Below are 24,028 nucleotides of genomic sequence, written 5' to 3'. Positions count from 1 at the left end.
CAGCGGGGAAACACCACAGAACAGAACCAAGCAGTACCCAGCTACAAGCACAAGAAGTTCCCTTGCTTCAGTTTGCTTCTATTGGGCTAAGTTGCAACTGGGCTGTGAACTTTCTGCATGGTCGACCCATCCTTGTGGAACGGTTGACCAGTAGGAGGCACCTCAGCCTTCAAGGATTGTTTGGTTGTTCTCTTTCACTGGTTTTTTTTGCTGACTTGGGATCATGGCTTCTAGAAACTGATTTTGGCCCTCTCTATGCTGGATGCCTCTCATTCACTGCTGTGTTCAGTATTTTTATACTGACTTGTATACTATGACACACTGCTTTTTATGACATTGGCACAATGTTATTGTCATAATGAGTCTTTTTAAAGAGTCTGCACACTGTTTTGAGCTTCATGGAAAGGCAGGGGATAAATGTTTTTTAAAAGACTTTGAGAAATCTGACGATCTGCATCTCGGATTCGAAAGCTGCCTTGACAATTTAGCCAAATTCCAAAGTCCCAGCCCTGCTAATTAGCCTTTTGTAATAAAAGATGGAGAAGCGTGCAAAAATAAATGTTGCTTTTATTGACATTAAAAAATACCAAATAACTCCAACCCAGCTCTCCACCTGCCCCTGTGACTGAATGATAGATGCTCTCCCGTGAAACAGAATGTTGGGGCTCACTGATTATTTAAGACGTGGGAAACTATTATTTCGATGCCAGTGAGTGCTTCAGAGCACGTTGCTTTAATTAAACTTGGCGGAAGCAAGAATCCATATGTTCCTCTATCCCGAAGTTCAAAAGTGAAAGAGTACTTAATTCCAAGGTCATAAGCCCAATCGTCTGAACCACCAGGGGCTAAATCTATGGGGAGAAACAAGAAACATACATTAGCCAAGACTATCTTTAAGCCTTTATCCATGGACTATTCATAAACACATACATTCAGGGCTTTTTTTCAGGGGGAATGCGGGGGAACGGAGTTCTGGAACCTCTTGAAAATGGTCACTTGGCTGGTGGCCCCGCCCCCTGATCTCCAGACAGAGGGGAGTTGAGATTGCCCTCCACGCCGCTGAGCGGCGCAGAGGGCAATCTAAACCCCCCTCTGTCTGGAGATCAGGGGGCAGGGCCACCAGCCATGTGACCATTTTCTCCGAGGGCAACCCTCTGAGTTCCACCACCTCTTTTCCCAGAAAAAAGCCCTACATACATTCCACATTCTTAACATGCTGTGTAGGTACTTACAGATGGTTTGCGCTGAAGATCCAGCTCGATAGCGGTTCCAGTGTTTCACTTTGATGGCATTCGCTACTTTATTCGCCACCGAGAGCTGAAAAGAAAAGTTCATCAGCATTTTATCATCTCGGCAGCAGCGACTTACCTGGGTTTTACTTGTAGGCTCCAAACACAATCAGGAGTACAACTGCACAGGTGTGGTTAAACGAAGAATTGTTTTAATCCTCACCCAGATGTAACGAAAGAGAAAGAGACGAATCTTTATCATGGTTGGTTTTAAAATGCTAAAGCAGAGGAAAGAAGTGAGCCCGAGAGAAACAATTAGGGACCGCTAGCCATTGAAGACCTGGGCTGAATTCCATCCTGGATTTTTTACAGTTGCTAAAAGAAGGCTTTCTGCCATTAGCAGCCTGCCGAATTGAATCTGGAATTTAATATAGTTATATTCCCCACTTTGTGATCAGGAGCTGATTATGTCTTTGCTTCTCCCTGCAATGGACCCTTTAAACATTACTCCCCTCTTTGAAGTTGTTGTGGCTTTGAGTGCTCATGTTTCTTTAATTGCTTCCTGCTATCTCATGGTGGCCGCAGCATTCCTGAATGGTTCCTTAATTAGTTCCTGGGGGAGCGGGGGAGCAACAGCACTAATTACTGTTTTCTCTTGGCAGCCAAAGCGATTGCTCTTTTTGTTTTTATATGATCATAGTTTTGTAATTGCATGACTACGATCTGCGGAGAAAAAAAAGCAGTAACTAAAACATTCCTCCAAGGAACAAGAACTGGTTAAGGATCTACTCAGAAATTTCATGGCTAACAAAGCAAGTAGAAAGTAATTCCTACTGAGAAATGGACGTTGCTTTAAAACTTGACATTTAAAGAGACAAGTGGGGGCCTGCAACCACAAGCTGGGGGGGGCATCTCATTTTCCCCTCCCTCCTATTTCCTCTTTCCTTTCCCTTAAAGCCCCCATAGTCCCTCCCCATTTCTTGTTTCCTTCCCTCCTCTTGGTAGTCTCTCCCTGCAAAAATTCTGCATGTTTTTGGCCCCTGGGCTGGGCCCAGTTCTGTAGTGGGAAACCACAAGTATTTGCAGGGGGTACCTCACTTTCCTCTGCATCCCCTCCCCACACTATTTATCCTTTTCCTCCTTCTAGTAGCTCCTATCTCCTTAACTTTCCCTGCTTCCTTTTCTCCTTCCCACTAACCAGGGGTCATTTCGTAGAAAAAGAGCTGGTGGAACTCATTAGCATAACTCATTAGCATATGCCACGCCCCTTGCCATCGCCAGATGTGTGTCATTAGCATGACTGATCTGCATATGCCACACCCCCTGACATCACCTATCCTGGCTGTTTTGGACCTGGCCATTCAGGGCCACAATTGGCCCAAATGGCAAAAAAGGGCTGAAAATGACCAAAAAGGGACACAGGTCAGGATCGGGCTGCTGCTGAGTGGGAGAGTGATCCACCACCCGTCAGAGGCCCAATCCAGGCTGAAATGGGCCCCAAATGGCCAAGAGTCAGGTGGGCGGGGCCACCTGACATGTGACCTCTTTGGGGAACTGCCGGAACTGCGTTCCTGTGCGTTCCCCCTCGAAATGAGCCCTGCCACTAACCAATTTTTTTATCTACTGCTCCACACCACAACTCACCCGGCTTGTGGTAGGAGGAGGTGTGAGGAACCAGATGGCCTTGTGCCTTCCACCCAGGAGGCATGCAGCAGAAATGGGTGTGAACATCAAGTGAGTTTCCACAGAAGAGTGGGGGTTTAAACCTGGGTCTCCCAGACCCTACTATAAAACTCTAACCACTGCACCCCACTGGCTTTTGTGGAATGGCTTGTGTTGAACAGTCACAAGCTGCCGTACTTGGGTGAGTCACACAAGTTTCCTAGTGGTTGCTGCTGGGACTGTCCCCCCATGAGTTCTCCTTCAAAGGCCAAAACAGTCCTGGAAAGGGCCCTATGCCCTCCCAGTGCTTTTCCTGAGAAAAACCAGGGCTTGAAGTTTGGCCATACTGTTGTGGTTGCCTAGCAATGGCCACTGAGGGCATTTTTTCCTTAAAGCTGTAGGCACTGTTACTATTTTGTTTGCTTTTTTAAAATTCAGATTTTTCTGCAAACCTGTAGCTTTTTTAGGTTTGTCAAAAGATCTGTCTTGTCTATTCGTGGCGCCAGTCTCTGGATTTAAATATCTACGGATTTGGCCATATACCGAGAAGCATCAATAGCATGTGGTCAATTCACACATAGATGGCTGGTGCTGCAAAGGTGTTTAAAATAATCAGTGTCAGTAATGAACTCATAACATCCATTCATAGAGCTTTTAAAAATTGAATTTTATGTTATTCTCACATAACATATTCAGACATCCCATGAAACCACGGTTTAATCAAATTATGGTTAGTGAGATTAGCTGGACCTAAGCCACTCTCACTATGGTTAGTTAGGGTACATCAAATGGACTCTGAAGCCAAGACTGAAGATGTTTTAACTCTGATTTTATATGATGTATGAAAGTACAGGCTTGTTCTCCAGTGCTATCTTTGCCAGAGTGCGGGTAGGAGAGAAAATGCAAAATCAATACATCCAGAATTTGTTGAGGCAAACCGATAGTTCTTTAATCTTGGTCTTTGTTTTGATAGCAGCTGACCTTGCTCAGCTTGAGCAGTCACCTCTCACGCCCCACCCTTTCTGAGATGCTGAACCATGTCTCATTTTCTGGGCTGACTAGTAGGGAAGGAGATTGATTCCTCTACTACATAGGAATTGGATACTTTCACTGCAGCAAACGAACACGGCAAACTGACTCCACACCAAAAGGAGATGTTTACATTTACAAGCAAAGGAATGTTTTGATTGCCTTCACACTAATTGCATCCTGTCCTCTTGTGATATATGTCCCCTTCTTTCCCCTCCCCTCCTCTTCTGTATTTGACCAGTTCGGATCAGGCATCTGATGAAGAGAACGTGATTCTCGAAAGCTTATGCTACAATAAAATTGGTTAGTCTTAAAGGTGCTACTGGACTCTTTTTGATTTTGCTACTACAGACTAACACGGCTAACTCCTCTGGATCTATGATTCCTCTCACTTATTCTAGGTGGCAAACTTGTGTACTCTGTGCTGTTTCCTTTTAACTAGTTTGCTCTTTGTTCCTTTAATCTCATTTCTGTTCTGTTGCCTAGCCGGCTGGTGCTTTTAGTGGCCACTCTAGACTGCTGCTGGGGGTGTGAGTTTTGCCCCCTGCCTTAGAGGACGTTTCTGATTTCTTTCCTCAGCCTGGTTGTGGAAGGTTTTATTCTATTTATTTATTTTATTTATTTATTTTAATTTATTTTATCTATCTTATTGTTTGATTCTGATCGGGTGGGTGGTGGAGCAAGAGAAAGTAGTGAATAAGATTAATAGGGTGTAACTAGTCTAATTAGTTGAGGCAGACCAGCATTTGCGTGGTCATTTGTGAGTCGAATGCTGGTTCTGCCTGACAATAGAAACCTGCTTTAATGCAAAATATGTGGGGAAAGCAATCTGGATTGGTTTTCAGTCAACGAAGCTATGTTAAGCCGAATAAAAAAATTAAGCTAAGCATGCCGATTTAACGACAGCAAATCAAAAGAGACTCTTGTCCACAAAACCTTTCAAGAAACGAGGTGATTCAGATGTTCACCCAAATATGTCACACTTCACCCAAACCTGCAACATTCTTCCCGGTCTTAAATAAAATAGCACAGCGTAGTGAACAGTGTATCTCATTCTCCTTAGCAAGCATCTAAAACTAGAGAACAAGCAAGTTCTAGCCAGACTTTAAATAGATAACCACCAAATACTTTCCATCTTGTACCAAGTAACTGTTCTGTACACTCCCCAAGAAAATAAAATAGGATCCAAATCCAAAAGCGATCGTATACCAAAACTCTGTGGAGTTGTATGATGTTTAAAAGAGCAGGATTCTTACCAGCTCTTCATGATCTTTACTCTTATTGAAGGTATAGGAATATGGAAAGAGCACCATCTGTGAATACGAATGCATTGTTATGTATGCCTTTATATGATCCCGGTGCCTTCTGAGAAATCGGACCACAGCTTTCACTTCTGGTTCGGATTCAGGGTAAGGACCGCAGTAGGTATCATCACAAGCATCGTCAGATGCTCCTTCGCCTTTTAAGAAATCGAAAAACGGGTCACGTAAAAATGGGATCCTGTAATCCCCCACTCAGCCAACTTGAGTGTGGTTTCAGAAAAAGTTGGTCTAAAAATCCTGTAAATCAATGAATGCCTACTATGCTTTCTTCCAGTACAGCAAGAACGGGATCAAGTTTGCCTGTGGACTAGAGATGGGCACGATACAAAAAAAAAAATAATGATCCAGCTGATCGTGGATCGGTGCAGGCGACGATCCCAAATTAACGATCCACACCGATCATCTCCCGTTCCGAAACCATGGATCGTGGATGCCACAGCGGGGCACGCTGGTATTCCTAGCTATGTGGGAAGGTGGGTTGTGGCGGCAGCCGACTCTCTCAGTCTCTCTCTCTCTCTCCAAAGGCTAGCAAGTAGAAAGCAAGAGCTCTGTCCCACTCCACTGCTCGCAGAAAGTGAAACCCAGCCTGGGAGTCCATGGCATGGGTCCCATTCAGCAACACAGGAGGTCTGTGTTTGGCCGTCAGAGCTGCCTATCAGGGTTTGCAGGGATGAGATTGGAGTGCCCATGGCTACAGAACACCCCCTTCCCCCTTCCCTCCCCTGGGTGTCTTCTCCCAACTTGTGACTGCTTTGCTGCTCCGTGGTTGGAAGGAAGCCCTGCTGATCAAGGAAAGCTGGGCTTCCATTCGGGTTTCCAGGGCGACAGAAGGAGGGCAAACAGAGCTCAGGCATTCCCCTGGCTCCGTTGCCAGGGGAATAGATTGCTGGCGCCTGAGTGTCTGGATCCCCAAACCGAGCCCGATCGCCCTGATCCAGGCCCCTCCCAATCGCTGGATCGTTGGCTGTGGACGATCACGATCTGCCAGTTCACAATCGCGCGATCGCCATTATCGTGGGGTTTTTTCAATCGTAATGTGGATCATGCCCATCTCTACTGTGGACTACAGGAAACAAGTTTGTTCATTTCCCTGATACTTTGATGGGATGGCAGGCTGATTCAGCCACTGGCATTTTGGAGATGATCATAGAGGGGATTTTTTCAAAAGGATGTAACTGTGAAGTTGTTTTTTAGAGGTGAGAATAGGATGGCTTGTAAAGGGGTTGCTTCCCCTCTTGCATGAGGGGAAGGGAGGAAGCCCCTCTCCCCAGACATAAAGTCATAAAATATAACTTGATAACAATTAAGGGGGGGGGGAAGAGGGATACACTGCCTTTTACTGCCACTAAAAATACAGAGAGGAAAAAACGAGAATATGCCAGAAAGAGTTCCTCAAGAATTTTCTCATTTCTTACCTTGAAGGCACAAGCTGCTGTTCTTAGAATGAATGAATGAATGAATGAGGGGCATTGTTCCACTACAAAGAATACACTTTGCATGCAGGTCAATCCGCAGCATCTCAAATAGTTGGGCTAGAAAAGGTCTTTCTCTGAGATCTTGAAGACCCATCAGAGCTAGAAGAGATGATATTGCACTGGACAGCTCAATGGGCCTGACTCACTATAAGCCAATTCCATAAAGTCATCTAAGAACTCACTTTCCAGAAGAAGGCTACATGAGAGCTCAATTTTCTGTGCCCCAGTAGTCAGAGCCTATTCTGGGATTCACATGGGCTAATTCCACACTAGGCAGTTTTTCTGTGACTGTCACATTGCTGGGTTGTTCCTCAATTCACACTTGGAAATTGATTCCACAGCATAGGGTGACCTGTTTTTTCACCATTACTAGCTGTCTTTTCCCTTTCACAAGAATGTGCATTGTATCTCCCTCTACCCAGTGCTGTCACCCGGCCACCATCATGATTCTACACCCACCCTTTCCAAATATTTGGGTGCATGTATAGCACTGCCTATGAACAGCACAACACTACAACCTGTTTGTAAAAACCAGCCATTTGCAGAGTGCTACTTAAGAATAACGCAAGACTTCTTCCCTATTTGTGGGTTTAATTTCAGTGTTGGGAAAGACACCGGAGACTGTCTCCGGCTTAGGCTTAGTTCCAGCAGTGTGTGTTACAGGCTTCACAGAAAAAGATAGGTTTTGAGAAAGAATGTATAAGCAGGGCTTTTTTTCAGCAGGAACGTGGTGGAACAGAGTTCCGGAACCTCTTGAAAATGGTCACATGGTTGGTGGCCCTACCCCCTGATCTCCAGACAGAGGAGAGTTTAGATTGTCCTCCACGCCAATGGAGTAAAAAAGAATATCATTAATGGGGTTTGCCTGTGACCTCTATACAATTTATATCGTCAGTACTGGAATTAAATTATATGGTACACTTGGCCTGGCACAACAAAGTTCGGTGTAGTGGTTAAGAGTGGCAGGACTGTAATCTGGAGAACTGGGCAAGGAGGGCAATCTAAACTCCCCTCTGTCTGGAGATCAGGGGGCGGGGCCACCAGCCATGTGACCATTTTCTCCTAAGGCAACCCACTGAGTTCCACCACCTCTTTTCCCAGAAAAAAGCCCTGTGTATAAGGATAGCATTACAGAGGAATTTCGAGAGGCAATTGCAAGTCTTGGGGCAGCAAAGGAGAAAGGGAGGAATCAATAAGCTTTGTATTGATGGTAGGCAGTATTGCCACTGTTGGTTGGTCTTGGAACCATCATCTTTGAGGACACAACATCAAAATCGTAATCATATGACATTTTTAGCGAATAACCAAATTAAATAAAATTAAAATAACGGATATCCATCTTACCACACCAGCCTGCATCAAAATTTCTGTTCATGTCTGTACCAAAGCAACTATTGTTGCGATGCAGCGAGCGGCTTTTTCTCCACATTCGATTCTGTAGATGCACCCCCACCACACACAAAAAGGTTTTCATCAATTCTTTATAGTGCATTCAATATATTGAGTCAGTGGGCAGTACGGTGGGGGGGCTAGCTGTGATTTTCCTGCATTGTGCAGAAGGTTGGACTAGATTACATTTGGGGTCCCTTCCAGCTCTACGATTCTATGGGTCTAACTAGTATGTGTGAGACTGAATTTGGGGATTAATGGCTCCCAGTCCAAGGTGGTGCCTGCCAGATCTTGTCAGCTTTGAGCAGAACTAGAATATCTGAGTTATGAATTGTGACCAAACTCACTTAAATAGAATGACAGCAAAAATATAATATGGAGGTTACTCTTTTGTTCTCCTTTGAAGGAACTGAGATTTGCAGGACTTAACTAGATACTGATCTTAAGAACCTAACTCCACATAATGCCCAATGAAAGCTCTCCCATATATGAAGGGAGCTGAGTCCTGTCCCACCCCACATGAGTTCTGAAGATGTCTCCTAGTTTTTATATACTGGGAAAATGTAAAGATCTAGGCCATATGCCAGCACAGAATTCCATGAGTTCAAGCCCACTTATCTCAACTCCTACATTGGATTAATTACACCTTGCAGAAGAATACTCATGTCCTTAAAACCTGAGAGAGGGGGATTTTTCATGGGGCTGCTAATTTTCTGGACCGTGGCAGGGTGATTCGGGAATCTGCTTATGGAAAACTTGCACTTACACTAGTCCATGTGTATTCGTAGCCATCCACGTTTACTACTGGCATGACATAGAAGTCAAAGTGTTGTAGAAGTCTTGCCATTGTCCGATCTGTCTGACTGACGTGAATCATCTACACAGCAGAAATGAGATTGAAGGGAAAGTGTTTAACGAGTTCTCCTTGCCTCCTTTCCCAGATATGCATAGCTCCCTTCTCCTCCCACCCAAAACCTCAGCTTAGAAGAATGTGCCCCTGCCCTCAACTGGTTGCTTGCCTTTTGGTTTCTTTGGCATAAATTCAGTATGAGGTGGAACATTGGGAAATGGGTAGCATAGATTGGTGATCCTTAATGTACTGCTTGTGGGCATTGTGGCACCTGCTGATGTGCTTCCTGGCATCCATTTCCTATTTCCCCAAAGGAAAGAGCCAATCCTGCCTTTCCACCAACTCAGTGGATCAGCAAGTGCTTTGTAACAACTCAGGAAGTATCATCTTTTTGACTGCAAAGATCACACATTCTTAGCATCATCCAGCTTAGGAGGACACTTAGCTTGGAACCTTCCAGCGTTTGATGACTGACCTCATGGCAGCCATTTTGGGGTAGTACCCACCACCTGTTCTCAGAATTCCAATAATGCCCACAGACTCAGTAAGTCCTGGGACCCTGTACTGAGAGAAAGATATAGATATTTGGTACTGAATTAATTATAGTAGGCTCGTTGGTTATCAAAGAAGTCTACCAGAATCCCATTTACCATATAACAAAGCTGCATTTTAAATGTGTTAAACACTGGACTCTGGCAACAGGAATGCACCGTGCCTCAAGCTTTTGTTTGGCAGTTAGATCCTTGCTGCTGTAGAAGAAATGTATTATTGTATGGAAGTTGCTAGTTAAGGCTAGGATTCCAGTAAGAATGGCTGAACTTTGGTTCAGTGTTGTGAGTGATCACAGGCTTTGGCCTAACCTAAAATGTGCTGGTTAACCTAATCATCACCACCTGCAAACTGGTTGCTGAGTTCCCAAATGATTCGACCTTGAGAGCCTGTCTCAGAGAAGCTCTATCTGTTCTCCTAGATGTTCTCATAGCCGTAACACAAATTAGAAGCTTGGCCCTGATTGGCTCTTGAGTTGCCGGGTGATGCACTAAGTTCTAGAAAAGATGGTTTCTCAGCACACCCTGATCCCTCCTCTATTCTTTCCACCTTGGCCTGTCCCTATGCCAGACTAACTAGGCATGGAGGGGGCACGCACTCTACCAGATGGGTGAGATGAACAACTAATGGATGCCAACCAGAGATGCTTACAGGTAGTAAGCTCTTACATTTTTAGATAGGTAGATTTTTAGATAGCAACAGTAAGGTTTCTTCTTTTTGTCTGTTGCCTGTGTCTGAGTGCTTTATACTTTGCAACACTTCTTAAAGCTAATAAATATATTTTAATTAAGCTGCGTCTGGAATTCATGACTTGAACATGGGTACACCCCAGAACGAACCCAGAGATCGGAAAGCTGAGGCCTTGGGAAGGTAAAGGTTTCAGTCTCAAAACTGAAAGGCACTGTGTCCCAACCTGCCTGCTTGTTGGAGTGGCTGTAATCAGTGACCAAAATTTGGAGGCTTGAGGGCAGCTATCTATGCAATTATAAACACTGTAATCCAAAGAACCACTTGCCTTGGTCCACCGCTCTTAGAAGATCCATAACCAACAATTTGGGATGCGCTCTGGCTCCCTACGACCCAAGTTCAACAATATCTCGTGACAAAATATCTAGGCAGGTGGATGGGGGTGGAACTGTATGAATCCAGCTGTCTTTCGAGTTTGCATAAAGGTAAATGACAAGGAAAGGACTTTGGGGTGTCAGCTGGATTGGATTGTTACGATGTATGAGCCAAGGTAGGACAGCGAGTTTAAAGAAATGAGTATAAGAGGCAAAGGAGTAGTAAAGGAGTGCGGGAAGGACTTCCTTTGTTGTCCAATAAATATACTATTCAGGACCGGCATCAGAGGCAACGGCCAGGGTCTTGGGCTTCCACTGCTGCTTACCCCCCACCTGCCCTTCACCCACCTACTCACTTGCAAGCGCTCTGCCACTAACATTCCTGGCTGTACGTGCTGCCCAGCAGCACTGAGGAAGGACATACAGGTGACAAAGGGTAGCAGCGCTTGTGGAGCTTGGCTATGGCTGCCCTCCCAGCTGCACACACTGTCCAGTGCAGGTGAAGAAAGGGCAGGCAGGTGTGTGCATGGGCAGTAGGAGAGCTTGCAAGCAGGTGGGGGAAGGATGTACAGGTGGAGGGCATGTAAGTGAATGGTGGGTAAGGGAGGCATGAGCGAGGGGCCAGGTGATGGGCAGAGGAGGGGAGGGAGCCCCTGACCACACTCTACAGAACTGGGAACCAGCCCTGCTACTGGTGATGGGATAAAGTGGGAAGGTACGTACAGAAATGTGGAGTTACAGCCAGTATGCTGGTGGAAATGCATACAACCAGCTGTGCAACAGATCTAAAGCCATCCTATCTGGTGGTGCCAGTCAGGACCTGACGTTTTGATAACAGAGGTTCCAATTCATTGTAATTCTGTTACCCACAACTGCTCAAAGCTTTCTACCATTCTACCAATGCCACCATTCTCCAGTATTGTCCCCAGGTATGGAACCTCCTCCCTGAACATGGCTCTAACTCTCTCTTTACTTTAACTCCCCCCCAAACACCACTTTTTAAAATAAGCCCTTAATCCTCATTCCCAACTGTTACCCAAGCTTTAAGATGGAATTGCATTTTCCTTATGGACATCCTTCCCTCCCCTTGTCTCTTCTTTCCCTCCTCTGCTGTTTTTAGCTCCACTGTCTATATTCAGCTGTAAGTTCCATTTTAAAACGTTTGCCTATGAAACTCTTGGGCACACAGATTGTGTTGCATACATCTACTTACATGTCCTACAAACCACAGGCAAAAAGCTGGAGCAATCCATTCCCTAGCATGAATGCCGCAATCTATCCATATGGCATTTTTGCGTGCTGCATCTTTATTCGAGATCTAATATAAGAGAAAAACAGACGTTTTATCTATGCTGGTTTCTCTAGAAGGCAAAGGGGCACTCAGTGGCACAATTTTGTCGAATGCGTTTCTAACGTTAATCTGGAATAATACATCCTATTATATAAAAGGCAAACCGTGTTCCTAACAACTCACCTCCTACCCTGGTGCACCTCCAGAGGGCGCTGCCATGGAGGGAAGCCCAGGCATGGCAGCCTTTCCCTCCAGAGACTGTGCCGCAGCAGGAAGCCCAGGCAGGGATCATTTGGGGAGCAGGTGGCAACGCCTGCCCCCCTTCACCCCACCCCACCATCCAAATTAGGGTTGCCAACTCCAGGTTAGAAAATTCCTGGAGATTTGGGGAAGGGACCTGGGAAGGGCAGGGTTTGGGGAGGGAGGAATTCAGTGAGGTGTAAGGCCATAGAATCTGCCTTCCAAACCAGCCTTTTTCTCAAGGGGAGCAGATCCCTGTCATTGGTGATCAGTTGTGATTCTGGGAGATCTCCAGGACGGTCCTGGAGGTTGGAAACCCTAATCCAAATCCATCTCATATGATGGTGGCCAATGCAAAGGTGTTTTCTGTGGTTGCTCCAACACTCTGGAATGGGTTGCCAGAGGAAGTGACAAATGTACCTTCATTCTTTTCCTTTAGGAACACTAATAAAAACAGTATTACATTGGAGGGTGTTGTTGTTGTTGTTGAATTTATAGTTATAGATAGCTTTTAAAGTAGATTTATAGTATTTTATTGGGCTTGGAGGAAAAACAGATGATGAATATTTTAAATAAATAAATAATGAAAACCAGCCACATGACTTGCTTAGCTCCATCAGTAACCAGAAGTCATCACGGCTCCTACAATTTTGTCCCCCTAGACCACGTGGCCCTGATCACAAACAGGTCGATATGGAAGTATATCTCTTTCATCCATGTCTGATGGTTTTAACTTTGGGCTTATGGGCTGATTTTTTCAGGGCCTTGGCTCCTTTCCTTTGGAGGGATAATGCCCTCTTTGGGGTTGCCATAGAGGAAGTGACATCATTGTCCACTGAGACATTCCCCCCACAAAGGTACTTTTAGGCAAAAGGGATGGCCATTTGGCAAATGTGACACTTATATTATGCCTTCCTGCCAAGCAGGTGACACAGATAATAGTTGGGTGTCAGATTTGGGTACCCCTCCTTCCACATTGGGTATATTGTTTGCAGCTGCCAGGCCTGTCCAAAAGAGAAGGGAAAGGGAACCAGGCTACTGATACTTGAAACTGGAACAGGAGTTCAGCTCAAGGTAGTGATATAAACCTTCATCCCTGTGCCATTTTCCCAATGGGAAATTTGCATGTCATTTTTTTTTAAAGCGATAGGTGCTCTGTCTGTGGAACTCTGTACCACAGTATAGTTGAGCCCTTAGATATTAGGAAGACCACCCTCACTCTTAGACTAACAGTGCAATCCTCAGCAGAGTTACTCCACTCTAAGCCCATTGATTTCAATGGGCTTAGACTGGAGTAATTTAGTTTAGGATTGCACTATAATTCTTTATTGGTCCAAATAGTCTAAACCAGGGCTTTTTTTCTGGGAAAAGAGGTGGTGGAACTCAGTGGTGGAACTCAGGACCGCACAATGACGTCACTTTGGTTCAGCTGGAACAAGGGGGGAGTTTTTTAAAGTTTAAATCGGCCTCAGTGAAAATGGTCACATGGCCAGTGGCCTGCCTCCTGATCTCCAGACAGAGGGTAGTTTAGGGAGGGCAATCTAAACTGCCCTCTGTTTGGAGATCAGGGGGCGGGCCACCGGCCATGTGACCATTTTCAAGAGGTGCCGGAACTCCGTTCCACCACGTTCCAGCTGAAAAAAGCCCTGGTCTAAACTGACCAGACCTCCCTCCCTACAGAAACTTGCTTGGTGCCCAAATGTTTTTACTAGTTTTAGGCTCCAGGTGAAGATGCTTTTACTGTCTCAGGCCTTTAATATCCCTCTTCCGTGCAGTTTTATTGGTTTCTCCAATTGCTTTCATTCCATAGTTCTTTAAGAAGGATTTTCCTCGTTTTATGTGGCTGTCAGCATTTTAAGCATCTTAAGCGTGTATATGTGTGTACAGATCGATGTTTTGCTTTCTTGCATTTTTCCTGTTTTTGTTGCTCGTTCTTTCCTTTTAGCGTGACGTTTCATTGTTCTACTGTCTTTAGAATTCTTATTGTTGTAAGTCTCCTTGCAGATGTTCACATGGAAAGACAGAGCATAAATATTTGAAATAAATAAATGAAATAAGCTGGTTAAAGGCTCTCCTTGGGCTAGGCAAGCAGGTGTTTGAGATATTTTGTACCCTTTCTCTAGACCAGGAAAATAATGTGTCTGGCTCTTGACATGTTTATTGTGAGAGTCTCATTACCATGAAAGTGAAAAGTTCTGCCAGCTAAGAGCTTCTTATAGCTCTATTTGAAAACTCTCCTGGGATAACATGAGATTGTGCAGGAAACTACATAAAGAAGTGGGTACAAATGAAGGGTTCTTGACAGATTATACCTTCAGAACATAAAGTGGCCGTTTTTCATAGGAAGCCCCGATGTTTATTTTTTGGAGGAGATCACCATGCCTCGAAACTATGTGTTTCATCCAGCGGTATATCTAAAATAATAAAGTGTTTCTTTTAGTATTTACAAATTCAGTTTTAGGGGTGTTTAGTTCCAGTCCAGAAATGCCTTTAAACACAAATACCTCTGAAATAACCATTTGGGCAGGTTGATCATGTTATCGCTTGCCAACAAATAGAATAATAATGGTAATGGGACAGGAACAGCATTCTGGAAGAGCAGAATGCTCGGGGGCTGCAGCTGAGGAGGGAAGGGAAGAAAATCCACAGAAATGCTGCTATGGATCCAAGTCAACGGGCATTAGCTTACCCTAATTATCATTGTCACTAAGGGCCAAGCTACAAGTGACGAATGACACAGGTTGGACACTTGTCAGCTTCCCTCAAGTTTTGATGGGAAATGTAGGCAGCTTGGCGGAATGTTGGACAAGGGACAGTTGAAAAGTCCATTGGACAGCAGTCGGAGAGCCAAGCTGCAAGACCAGGATGCCTACATTTCCCATCAAAACTTGAGGGAAGCTGACAAGTGTCCAACCTGTGTCAGGCGTCACTTGTAGCTTGGTCCTAAGTGCCAAATTAGACATGCAGGTATTTAAAAAGTTGGGTCTGGGGTTTCCAGCAGCCACACAGCAGCTGTGGGGAGTGGCTGTTCAAAAATAAAGGAGAGCTCACATGCCGCTACCGCCACCTCAATGGCACCGCTGGCCCTGCTGGAAAAGGCCCACTTCCCCACGGGCGCCAGGGCCGAAGAGCGGGCCAAGTTCTGGGCCTTTGCGGCACGGCTGCGGTGCTTCGGAGGGGCGGCTGGGCAGCTGCGGGAGTGCGAGGTGCAGCAGAGCATCAACCTGCGGGTGGCGGCGTGGGCGGTGGCAGGGCTGAGCAGCACGCAGGCACGGGAGTTCCACCGGGCGCTGTGGCTCTTCCTGGCCTTCCAGCAGCAGTGTGCCTTCCAGAGCCTGGCGCGGCTGCAGTGGGCCAGGGATGGCAGGTGGCCAAGGCAGCGTGCGGAGCGCAGGCAGCCTCCTCGTGCCGCCCCAGCCACCACCTGGCCAATGGCCCCGGCTTTACTGCATGATGACATCATCACACGATGACATCATCACACAGTTTGGGGGGGGTGCACACACGTGAGTGGCCACTGGTGCCAGAAACTCTGGCGCCGGCAGTGACTCCACCACAGGAGAAAGAAGGGCTCCCCCCTCCCCCCTCAAGCAGTTTTTAAAATCATGAGGCTCTGTTTTTGCTGCTCTAAGTGGAGTATTCTGCGCACATGGAGCAGTACAAACATGGAAATAGTCTCTCCCTGTGCTATTTTGACATGGGGAAATAGTTTTGAGGAGGGAGGCAGGAGCCCTTCATCCCCCCATGGAGGCATTTTGAGGCCGTTTGGGCTCTCCTTTATTTTTTAACCACCATTCCCCACAGCTACTGAGTGGCAGCAGGAACTCGAGTTGGGTCTGGAGAACCTGGACCAACCTCTTTAAAAATTGCACATCTAGTTTGACCCTAAATATCCCCAGAAACACTGGTACAGTTTGTGGGGTTTTGCTGTCTTTCTGGCCCTCTAGGAAATTTCCCGGTAAATCAAATAGCCAGTCCATCCCTATACTTATTTTTGCTCTGTTCCCTAGAGTTTAAATTTATGATTTATTGCTGAAATTCACCATCAGCTTTTGGAAAATGCTGGGGATAAATCAATGAATAAAAATATCTTACTTCTTTCAGAGAATGATATTGTTCATAGTACGATACAGACGTACGAGGGATAACTGTGTCATTGGCAGTTTGTGTCTGAATAAGCTTGTGAATATCTTCTAGCAAAACTCTGAGCAAAAAATAAAGAGCATAAAGTTTAGGAACAGTGTTAAAGGGCTTTGAAGGGTTTCTTCAAAAGTCCCACCCATAGGTAGCAGGAATTAAAGAATTATACTTGTATAGAATGGTAGAGTGATTTAGTTGTGCCTTCACATCCCTTATATCAGATACATTTACATAGAAGTGGACCTCTTCATACTTCATTATGTTCTTGGGTGAAGCAGGTTGCCAAAGAACAATCTACAATATTTTCCAAAAAAAAGGAAAAATGGAAATAAAATTTGGTTAATAGGAATGTCACAATGGTAAATAGCAACAAATAGATTAATATGAAAGTAGTTTTATTTCTGTACTGTTATTCCATGCTGTGTTCAAATGAAACATTATGAAACACGATTCAACTAACTACTAGCATAAAAATGGGCCTAAAGCCCACCTCATCAGATGCATGTAGTAGGTTGTCAGTAGGAAGACATATATAGAGGAGGTTCGGAAAAAACGAATACGCCCGAATTAGGCCACTGCAGTGCACGGGAGCACACTGTGCCACCTGGGAGTGCGCCACGCCACCTGGGAGCATGCCCCGGGAGGCACGTTCCCCCCACTGGCCAGGTAAGCAGAGGTGAGGGGGGTGGCGAGTGGGAGTGGGGAATCCCCCACCGCCAGCGGGGGACTGGCAGTCCTAATCTCCATTGGGGAGAAAGTTGGGATATAAATGAAGTAAAATAGAAATAAAATAAAACAGGGACAGTACCCTGAGAAATCTCAGTAGCGTTTTGACTGTCTACAAAGAATAGTCAGATGTTGCAATTTCATGTTTTAAGTTTTAAAAAAACTGTCTCAAATCAGGTCTGGAAAAATATAGGGAAATCAAGGAACATACATTACTTATTAATTTAAAAATTTTTTATGCTGCCTCTCTCTAAGAACCTGGCTGTGGCAGCTGACAAAATAAAATAATAAAAACAAACCATTAGAAGATATTAATTAAAAAACAGCATTAAAAAAAAACAGCCCTGCATAAAAACATAAAAATAGACGGTGAAACATGAATTTCAAACCTTCAGTAACATCCTCTGGATTTACTGTTGAAACCAAGAGAATAATTAACGGAATTCAAGGCTGAACGCTTAGTGTGGAACCACCTAATACTTTTCATATCTTTCTGTAACTGCGTGCCAGCGAATGAGGCGAAGTGTGATAAGAACGCCATGTGCATGCATGCGTGCGTGCGTGCGTGTGTGTGTGTGTAGGTCCAATCTGTGCAATTCTTCCCCTTCCCAAGGTGTATGAATGCACCTGTGCAAATCGACTGTTTGTATTAGCCCTTTCCCCCTTAAATATGACTGAGAGAAAATTGTGTTAACTGAAGCAATGGTTTGTGAGACGTCGTTACCATAAAAGCATCGGTCAAATTCTGAAGGACCTCGATATCTCTATCTGTACGTGGAAGGGCAGACAAAACTTGGTCCCTGCAAAAGGGAAGAAAAGGGAAAGATGGTTTGCAAGCACTGAGCTTCTGAGAGTGGGAATACACATTGCAAATTACCTGGAGGCACTCAAGTGCAGGATTTTATGTATGGTCCTCAATTTACATGCAGGCTGTGTCCTGCTCAGCACACATGCACGGGAGCTCCCTTTCTGTGATTGCATTTGCAAGTGAGTATGAGCAGCGAGTGGGAAGAGCGGAGCTCCAATTCAGCTCTGTTTTCGCAGTGAGAACTCTCAGGGATGGACACTGTAGAGCAAGTACTTTAGGCTCCTCTGACTTGCCAATTTGCACTTCTTTTAAGGCGTGAGAAAGTGTCAAGATCTGCTTTTCAATGAATGGATGTGAGAGGTGGGGGGAACTGGGAATCTGGCAGTTGTAAACAGCCTGGGATACTTTTAGCAGTTGAGGAGGAACTGATATCGAATGTGTGAATGTACTCAGGTGGAGCAAACTGGCGTGTGATTGTGCATGGAAAGTTGCGAGGGGGCACATGAAATGAGGTTCACTTGAGCATCCCTAGTTACTTCATAATGTGTATTTCTGCCCTGAGAGGAGAAAACAGCTGGGATCGTTCTGGATGGCCATATGTTGAAGTCACCAGCTGCTTCCCCGGGCTCAGAATTTACTTTTGATAGAAGAAGAAAGCTGGGAAGAGCCAAAATCCTTGCACGTACCTCAGAGGTTCCTTGGGCTGGATCTAATCCTACGTGTATATTTATAAAAGTTATATCCTGCCTCTCCATGGATCCAAACCAGTTCATTAAAACATTCCCCATGAACAATGCAGAATTAAAACCTGCATAAGGCCAGAACTTGTCACAATTCAGAGACTGCCAAAATAACGTCAAAAAGCGAATGCCCTCAGTCTTACACTGCTAGGCTGCTCTGCGAACCGACTCTGGAAGCCCATTCCAGAGGTGTTAATAGAAAATGCGTTCGGTCTTGCTGAGGATGTTCACACTTGTCAGGTGTGGTGTGTGGGATGGTGGTGGTGGAGGAAGACAGACAAAAGAAGCTGTTCCGAGGATATATGCAGGTGTGTGGTTTTATACACAGAGCGGCAGAGCTTCCAGTATTTTGGGTCCAAGACTGTAAAGGGTTTTATAGGTAAGACTGGAAGGGCAGCTGTGATAGCATATTGTAGCAAAATTAAAGAAGTCCAGTGGCCGGTTAAACACTAACAACATTTCCAGCATGAGCTTTAAGGCGTTTAAGGTGCCATTCAACTTTTGTTTTTATTTGTTAGGTAAGAACTAGCGTCTTGAATTGAGTCCAGAAACTAGTGCTGCTCAGGACGGCGTAAGGATGTCACTCCTGAGAGTGATGTCATAGTGCCACCCTGGATGCTCTCCCGCACTTCGCACTGGGCCTATTTGGGCCCCAAATGGGCTGAATCAGGCCCATTTGGTGCCTAAATTGACCCGGTGTGAATTGCATGCTCTCAGACTTGTAAAACTTGTATTATAGCTATACACAACAAATGTCTTTGTGTGTACATTTTTTTTGTTCATACGCTTTAAAATAGAACAGATGATGCAACCGAAAGCGTGTGCCCTTGTGACAAAATCTGCTTGGGTTTCTGGTGGGCAGCACTATATTGCAAAGACATTTTCCAGGCAAAGCATTTGGTAGAAATCCTCATTCCATCAAAACATTTATTTAGAAAATGTGCTTGCCACATTGCCAGAGACATGCTCAAAGTGGCTGACACCTAAAACAATACAATAAGACCTGACCGCCATGAAAAACCAAGAATTGCTGTGAGCTCCCATTGCCCACCACTGCTTAACTTAGCAGCATTGTGAGCATGATGATGTCACTTCTGGATTTTCCCTGGAAGTGATGTTATCACACTCATGACTCCACCCCCCTTCCACCACTTGCAAACAGACTATTAAGTGTAGAAGGCAGTCCTCCTGGCTGGTGCAGACCAGAAACCAATTTAGAAAGACCTTAGTTAAAAGACCTGGCAGAAAAAATAACCATTTGGGCAAATTACTCATCATCGCCTTCTAGAGCTAAACCTCCCCTGAGTCTTCTAGCTTCAGTTTTTATGGAGGCAATGACTGGTGAAATCAGAGACATTCAAAAAGAAGCTGAGCAGAACATCTGGGGGGGGGGTGTCACCAGTATTGCTTCACCGCTTTACCTAGTTCTTTGTCCCTCACATGATGATTAGCAGAAGCAAAATCAATAATGCAAAATAAACACATATAAGAACCTGGGAAAAGTCCGACTGGACCAGAACAAAAGTTCATGAGTTCGGTTTCTCACAGTGGCCTTTGGGAAGGTTACACTATCAGGGAATAAAAGGTCCTGCTTCTGTTCCCCCACCCCTCCCACGTTCAGTCACTGGTATTCAGAAGTGCACAGACTTTTCAAATCAATGGAGAGTCACTTCACGGGTCCCTCCCTTGAAGACTATCAATGCTCCTGATACTGTCTGGAACAGCAGCAAAGAGGGGTAAGTGCTGCCAGACCACATTTCCCAGGTTACTATGAATTTGTGGTTTTCTTCCCCACTTAATTGATGAGTATTGTAAAAAAAATCACAACCATAGGAACCTGCTGAGAAAGTTATGATGAATGAGTTAATATTTTTATTGCAAAAGAACAAGCATGAATTTTGTAACCTGCAGCTTTAGTAATAAGCATGCGTGCCTATGGTGAGCATTCACTCATGAAAGCTGTATTAGCGGTCTGAAATGAAACAGTCCACAGGATTACTGCCTCGCCCAAACCAGGCCAAACTATGCACTACGGCTGCATTCAAATGTCACACATAGCCCTGGTTCAAGAAAAATGTGCTCAGCCACTGGTTGTTGACCAGGCCAGCTCGTACATCTTCCCTTTCCTTCTCCCTTTCTCACTCTGAAGCCCCTGTTCACAAGTTACAGTGAACACACGTACACATACAGTGTACACTTGATTCTTCTTTACATGTACGTTGAATAATTCTAATGTTACATTCAATGCACGTGCAGCTGAACATGTGATTGAAACCACACATGTAACCAAATACTTGTCCCTGGTTTCATTTGTCAAGTGAACAAATGTTGGCTCTTTCTTACAAACAGAAGTATGCACAGGGCTTTTTTTCAGTGGGAATGCGGTGAAACGGAGTTCCGGAACCTCTTGAAAATGGTCACATGGCTGGTGGCCCCGCCCCCTGATCTCCAGACAGGGGGCGCGGAGAGTGATCTAAACTCCCCTCTGTCTGGAGATCAGGGGGCGGGGCCACCAGCCATGTGACCATTTTCTCTAAGGGCAACCCACTGAGTTCCACCACCTGTTTTCCCAGAAAAAAAGCCCTGAGTATGCATATACGTACAGAACGTACGTGCGCTCACTATAACATGTGAACACGGCTTGAAAACTGTGGTTAAACACTTGCCCCAGTTACTCTTAATGTACAACGACAAGTGCATGGGTTAACCAGGATTAGTCCCCCTCTGTTAACCCACATACCTGCATTTGTACATCATGGTAAATGGGTTAGTGTTTAACCATCATTCTTTGAACAAGAAGTAAGGGGGACTCAAACACGGTATATGCATGACCCAAGTAACCAAACAGGTTCATACATATTTTTCTTTAAAAGCAGTTATATGTAACATTTGATTGAAGCACACTTGAAGTTTCCAGATTTCCAACCTCACCCCAAATTTGCAGCAACATACATTTTAGGCACCCCCTCTGGGTATTTTTGATCTACATAGCGGGCCCCTCATCTCTTTCAGATACATGAGTCAACCTCTAATTTGAAAAGCAACACGTTTCCTCGGATCTCGTCTTGTTTGGTTCGGGTACCCTTTGGACATACTCTTTTACACTGTACAATGCTTTCCCAACTCTCTCACACATGCCAGAAAATAAATGCCTACCTTTCAAAAGCAGAGACACACTTCTTTTGAATGAAGATGCATACTATACAAATTAAAAGGAAAAACTTCATGACAGCAGCCTTTTGCAATGAAATCGAGTGAAACAGTGAAGTTTCAGGACCTACACTATTGATTTTCTAAAGTCTCTGTTGAAAGAATGGTTAAAATTTAATGTCCTGTCTCTTTGTGCCCCCCTGCCAAGACTCCCCGGTCTTTATCTCTTCAGAGTGAGAATTCCAAAACACCACGACCCTAAGCAAACATGACGAGTTGCTAAAGAAGGCTCCCTGCTTGAGCATTATGTGTTTCTCAAATCAGCCTGGAAACAAAAATAGCTTTTAAATATCTTTGTCAATGCACGTGTTCTTCCAGTTCCTTCCAGTGTTGATACAAAGTAGGATTGCCAACTCTGGATCGGATAAATTTCTGGAGATTTGCAGCTGGCACCTGGGAAAGTCTCTGGTTTAATGTCGGTCCCCTTGTTTTGCTTTGGTCATGGGAGAATTCCATTCCTGCGCTTCACTTTAGTTCTGTTGGGCTTTCTCTGGAATGAGCTCAGCTTGCATTTGGGAGTATGCCTTGGCTACGGCAGCCTTGCCCCAGTGTGTTTCTACAGTGATAGATCCAGAGGAGTTAGCCGTGTTAGTCTGTAGTAGCAAAAGAAAAAAGAGTCCAGTAGCACCTTTAAGACTAACCAATTTTATTGTAGAATAAGCTTTCGAGAATCACGTTCTCTTCATCAGATGCATGGAGGGCAGAAGGAAACTGGTCAAATATAGAGGAGGAGAGGGGAGGGGAGGGGGGAGGAGGAGAGGGGGGATGTAAACAACTCCTTTGATATGGAGATGCAGACAGCTTCTTTTGGTGTGGGGATCAGTTTGCTTGTGTAAAGGTTCAAAGGAGTTTGCCGTGTTAGTCTGTAGTAGCAAAATCAAAAAGAGTTCAGCAGCACTGCAGCACAAGCCCTCGATAAAAACAGTCCTCCCCGCCAGATGCATCTGGCAAAGAGAACCATGGTCCTCGAAAGCCCACACCAGGTGCCACTGGACTCCCCCTGACCCCACCTCTGTAAAGGAAATCAGTTACCTGTGATAATGAGATAACCATTCATAGTCCCTATTCAGTCCCAGCTTGAGAGAGTCAAATTTGCATATGAATTCCAATTCAGCAGCTTCCCCTTGGATTTTGTTTTTGAAAGGTTTCTGTTGAACTACAGCGACCTTTAAGTCTTTGATGGAATGTCCTGGTAGATTGAAGTGTTCTCCCGCTGGTTTCTGGACGTTGCCATTTCTAATGTCAGATTTGTGTCCATTTATTCTTTTGCGTAGAGGTTGGCTGGTTTGTCCAATGTACAGAGCGATAGTCACTCTGTGACTATCACTACAGTGATAGTCAGTTTTGACTTTTTTCCCATAGGAAACAATGGAGTGGCTGGGGGTACCTTGTTCAGAGACCCATAGAATTGGCCCCCAAGGTCCAGTCTTCCTGAAACTTGGAGGCCTTTAGAAGACAAGACAGTCCCTTTAGAGGCCTTTAGAAGACAGTCCCTGGCAAATTTGCTTGAAAAATGCCATGCCCATCTCCCTGGATAATCCCCAAATAGTTTTCTGCCTCAGGAATAATGGAGAGTGACTAGGGGGCACCTTCTTTGGATGCCCATAGAATTGGCCACCGGGGTCCAATCTTCTTGAAACTTAGAGGGTCTTTGGAAGAATGTTAGGAATAAGTTCTTGCAAATTTGATGAAATTTGGTTGAAAAATGACCCCCCCACACACACACACCACAAGATAGCCTCTGGATTGATTTTCCTATAGGAAGCAATGGCCAAATTTTACCAGATTTCTCATATATAACCAAACCAAATTAGAAAATCAAGTCACTATTCAGGGAATTCTTTTTTTTAATGTATATTCCTAATCCAGATTATACTTATTTATGTTAAAATAGATTACGTTCTTAGAGAAGTATGGAGTATAATATTACAACAATATCCATTTAAGCCATTTGTACATGCTAAATTAACATTACGGCCAAATCCAGATTTTAAAATCAGGAGGAAATCTTTTTTATGGAAGGCTTGGACAGACGGGGATTTTTACTTTAGATCAATTGATAAATTGCCATTTTGACAGTTGAGGTCTAAACATGATTTTCCTACTTTTGCTGAATGGCAATATTTACAATTGCAACACCTGTTGGTATTCAAATATGACTCTCTGAGTGCTTCAGAATCTCTTCCGCTTTTAGAAACTCATATAGAATCAACACTGAAAATGAAACCAATAATATTTGTTTATAAATATTTGATGTCAGTTAATAAAATATGATATGCAGCGTCTCAGAGGTAACAACATTCAATT

General features: G+C 44.6%; 1 protein-coding gene across 1 annotated transcript; it reads right to left on the bottom strand.

The window, feature by feature from the left end:
- Positions 1 to 550: 550 nt before the first annotated feature.
- On the bottom strand, positions 551 to 21,779 carry CPB2 (carboxypeptidase B2). Its single transcript, XM_054992164.1, has 11 exons — positions 21,668 to 21,779; positions 17,688 to 17,763; positions 16,407 to 16,531; positions 16,193 to 16,301; positions 14,410 to 14,511; positions 11,780 to 11,884; positions 8,873 to 8,983; positions 8,062 to 8,152; positions 5,177 to 5,379; positions 1,233 to 1,317; positions 551 to 851 (listed from the first exon to the last, which is right to left on the bottom strand). The coding sequence occupies exons 1-11, from the start codon at positions 21,736 to 21,738 to the stop codon at positions 667 to 669; spliced, it is 1,263 nt and encodes a 420-aa protein (XP_054848139.1). The 5' UTR covers positions 21,739 to 21,779; the 3' UTR covers positions 551 to 666.
- Positions 21,780 to 24,028: the final 2,249 nt, after the last annotated feature.

The sequence above is a fragment of the Eublepharis macularius genome, chromosome 1 (genome assembly GCF_028583425.1).
Source record: "Eublepharis macularius isolate TG4126 chromosome 1, MPM_Emac_v1.0, whole genome shotgun sequence".
In the NCBI taxonomy this organism is placed as follows: domain Eukaryota; kingdom Metazoa; phylum Chordata; class Lepidosauria; order Squamata; family Eublepharidae; genus Eublepharis; species Eublepharis macularius.
This window is presented reverse-complemented; position numbering and strand designations above follow the sequence as displayed.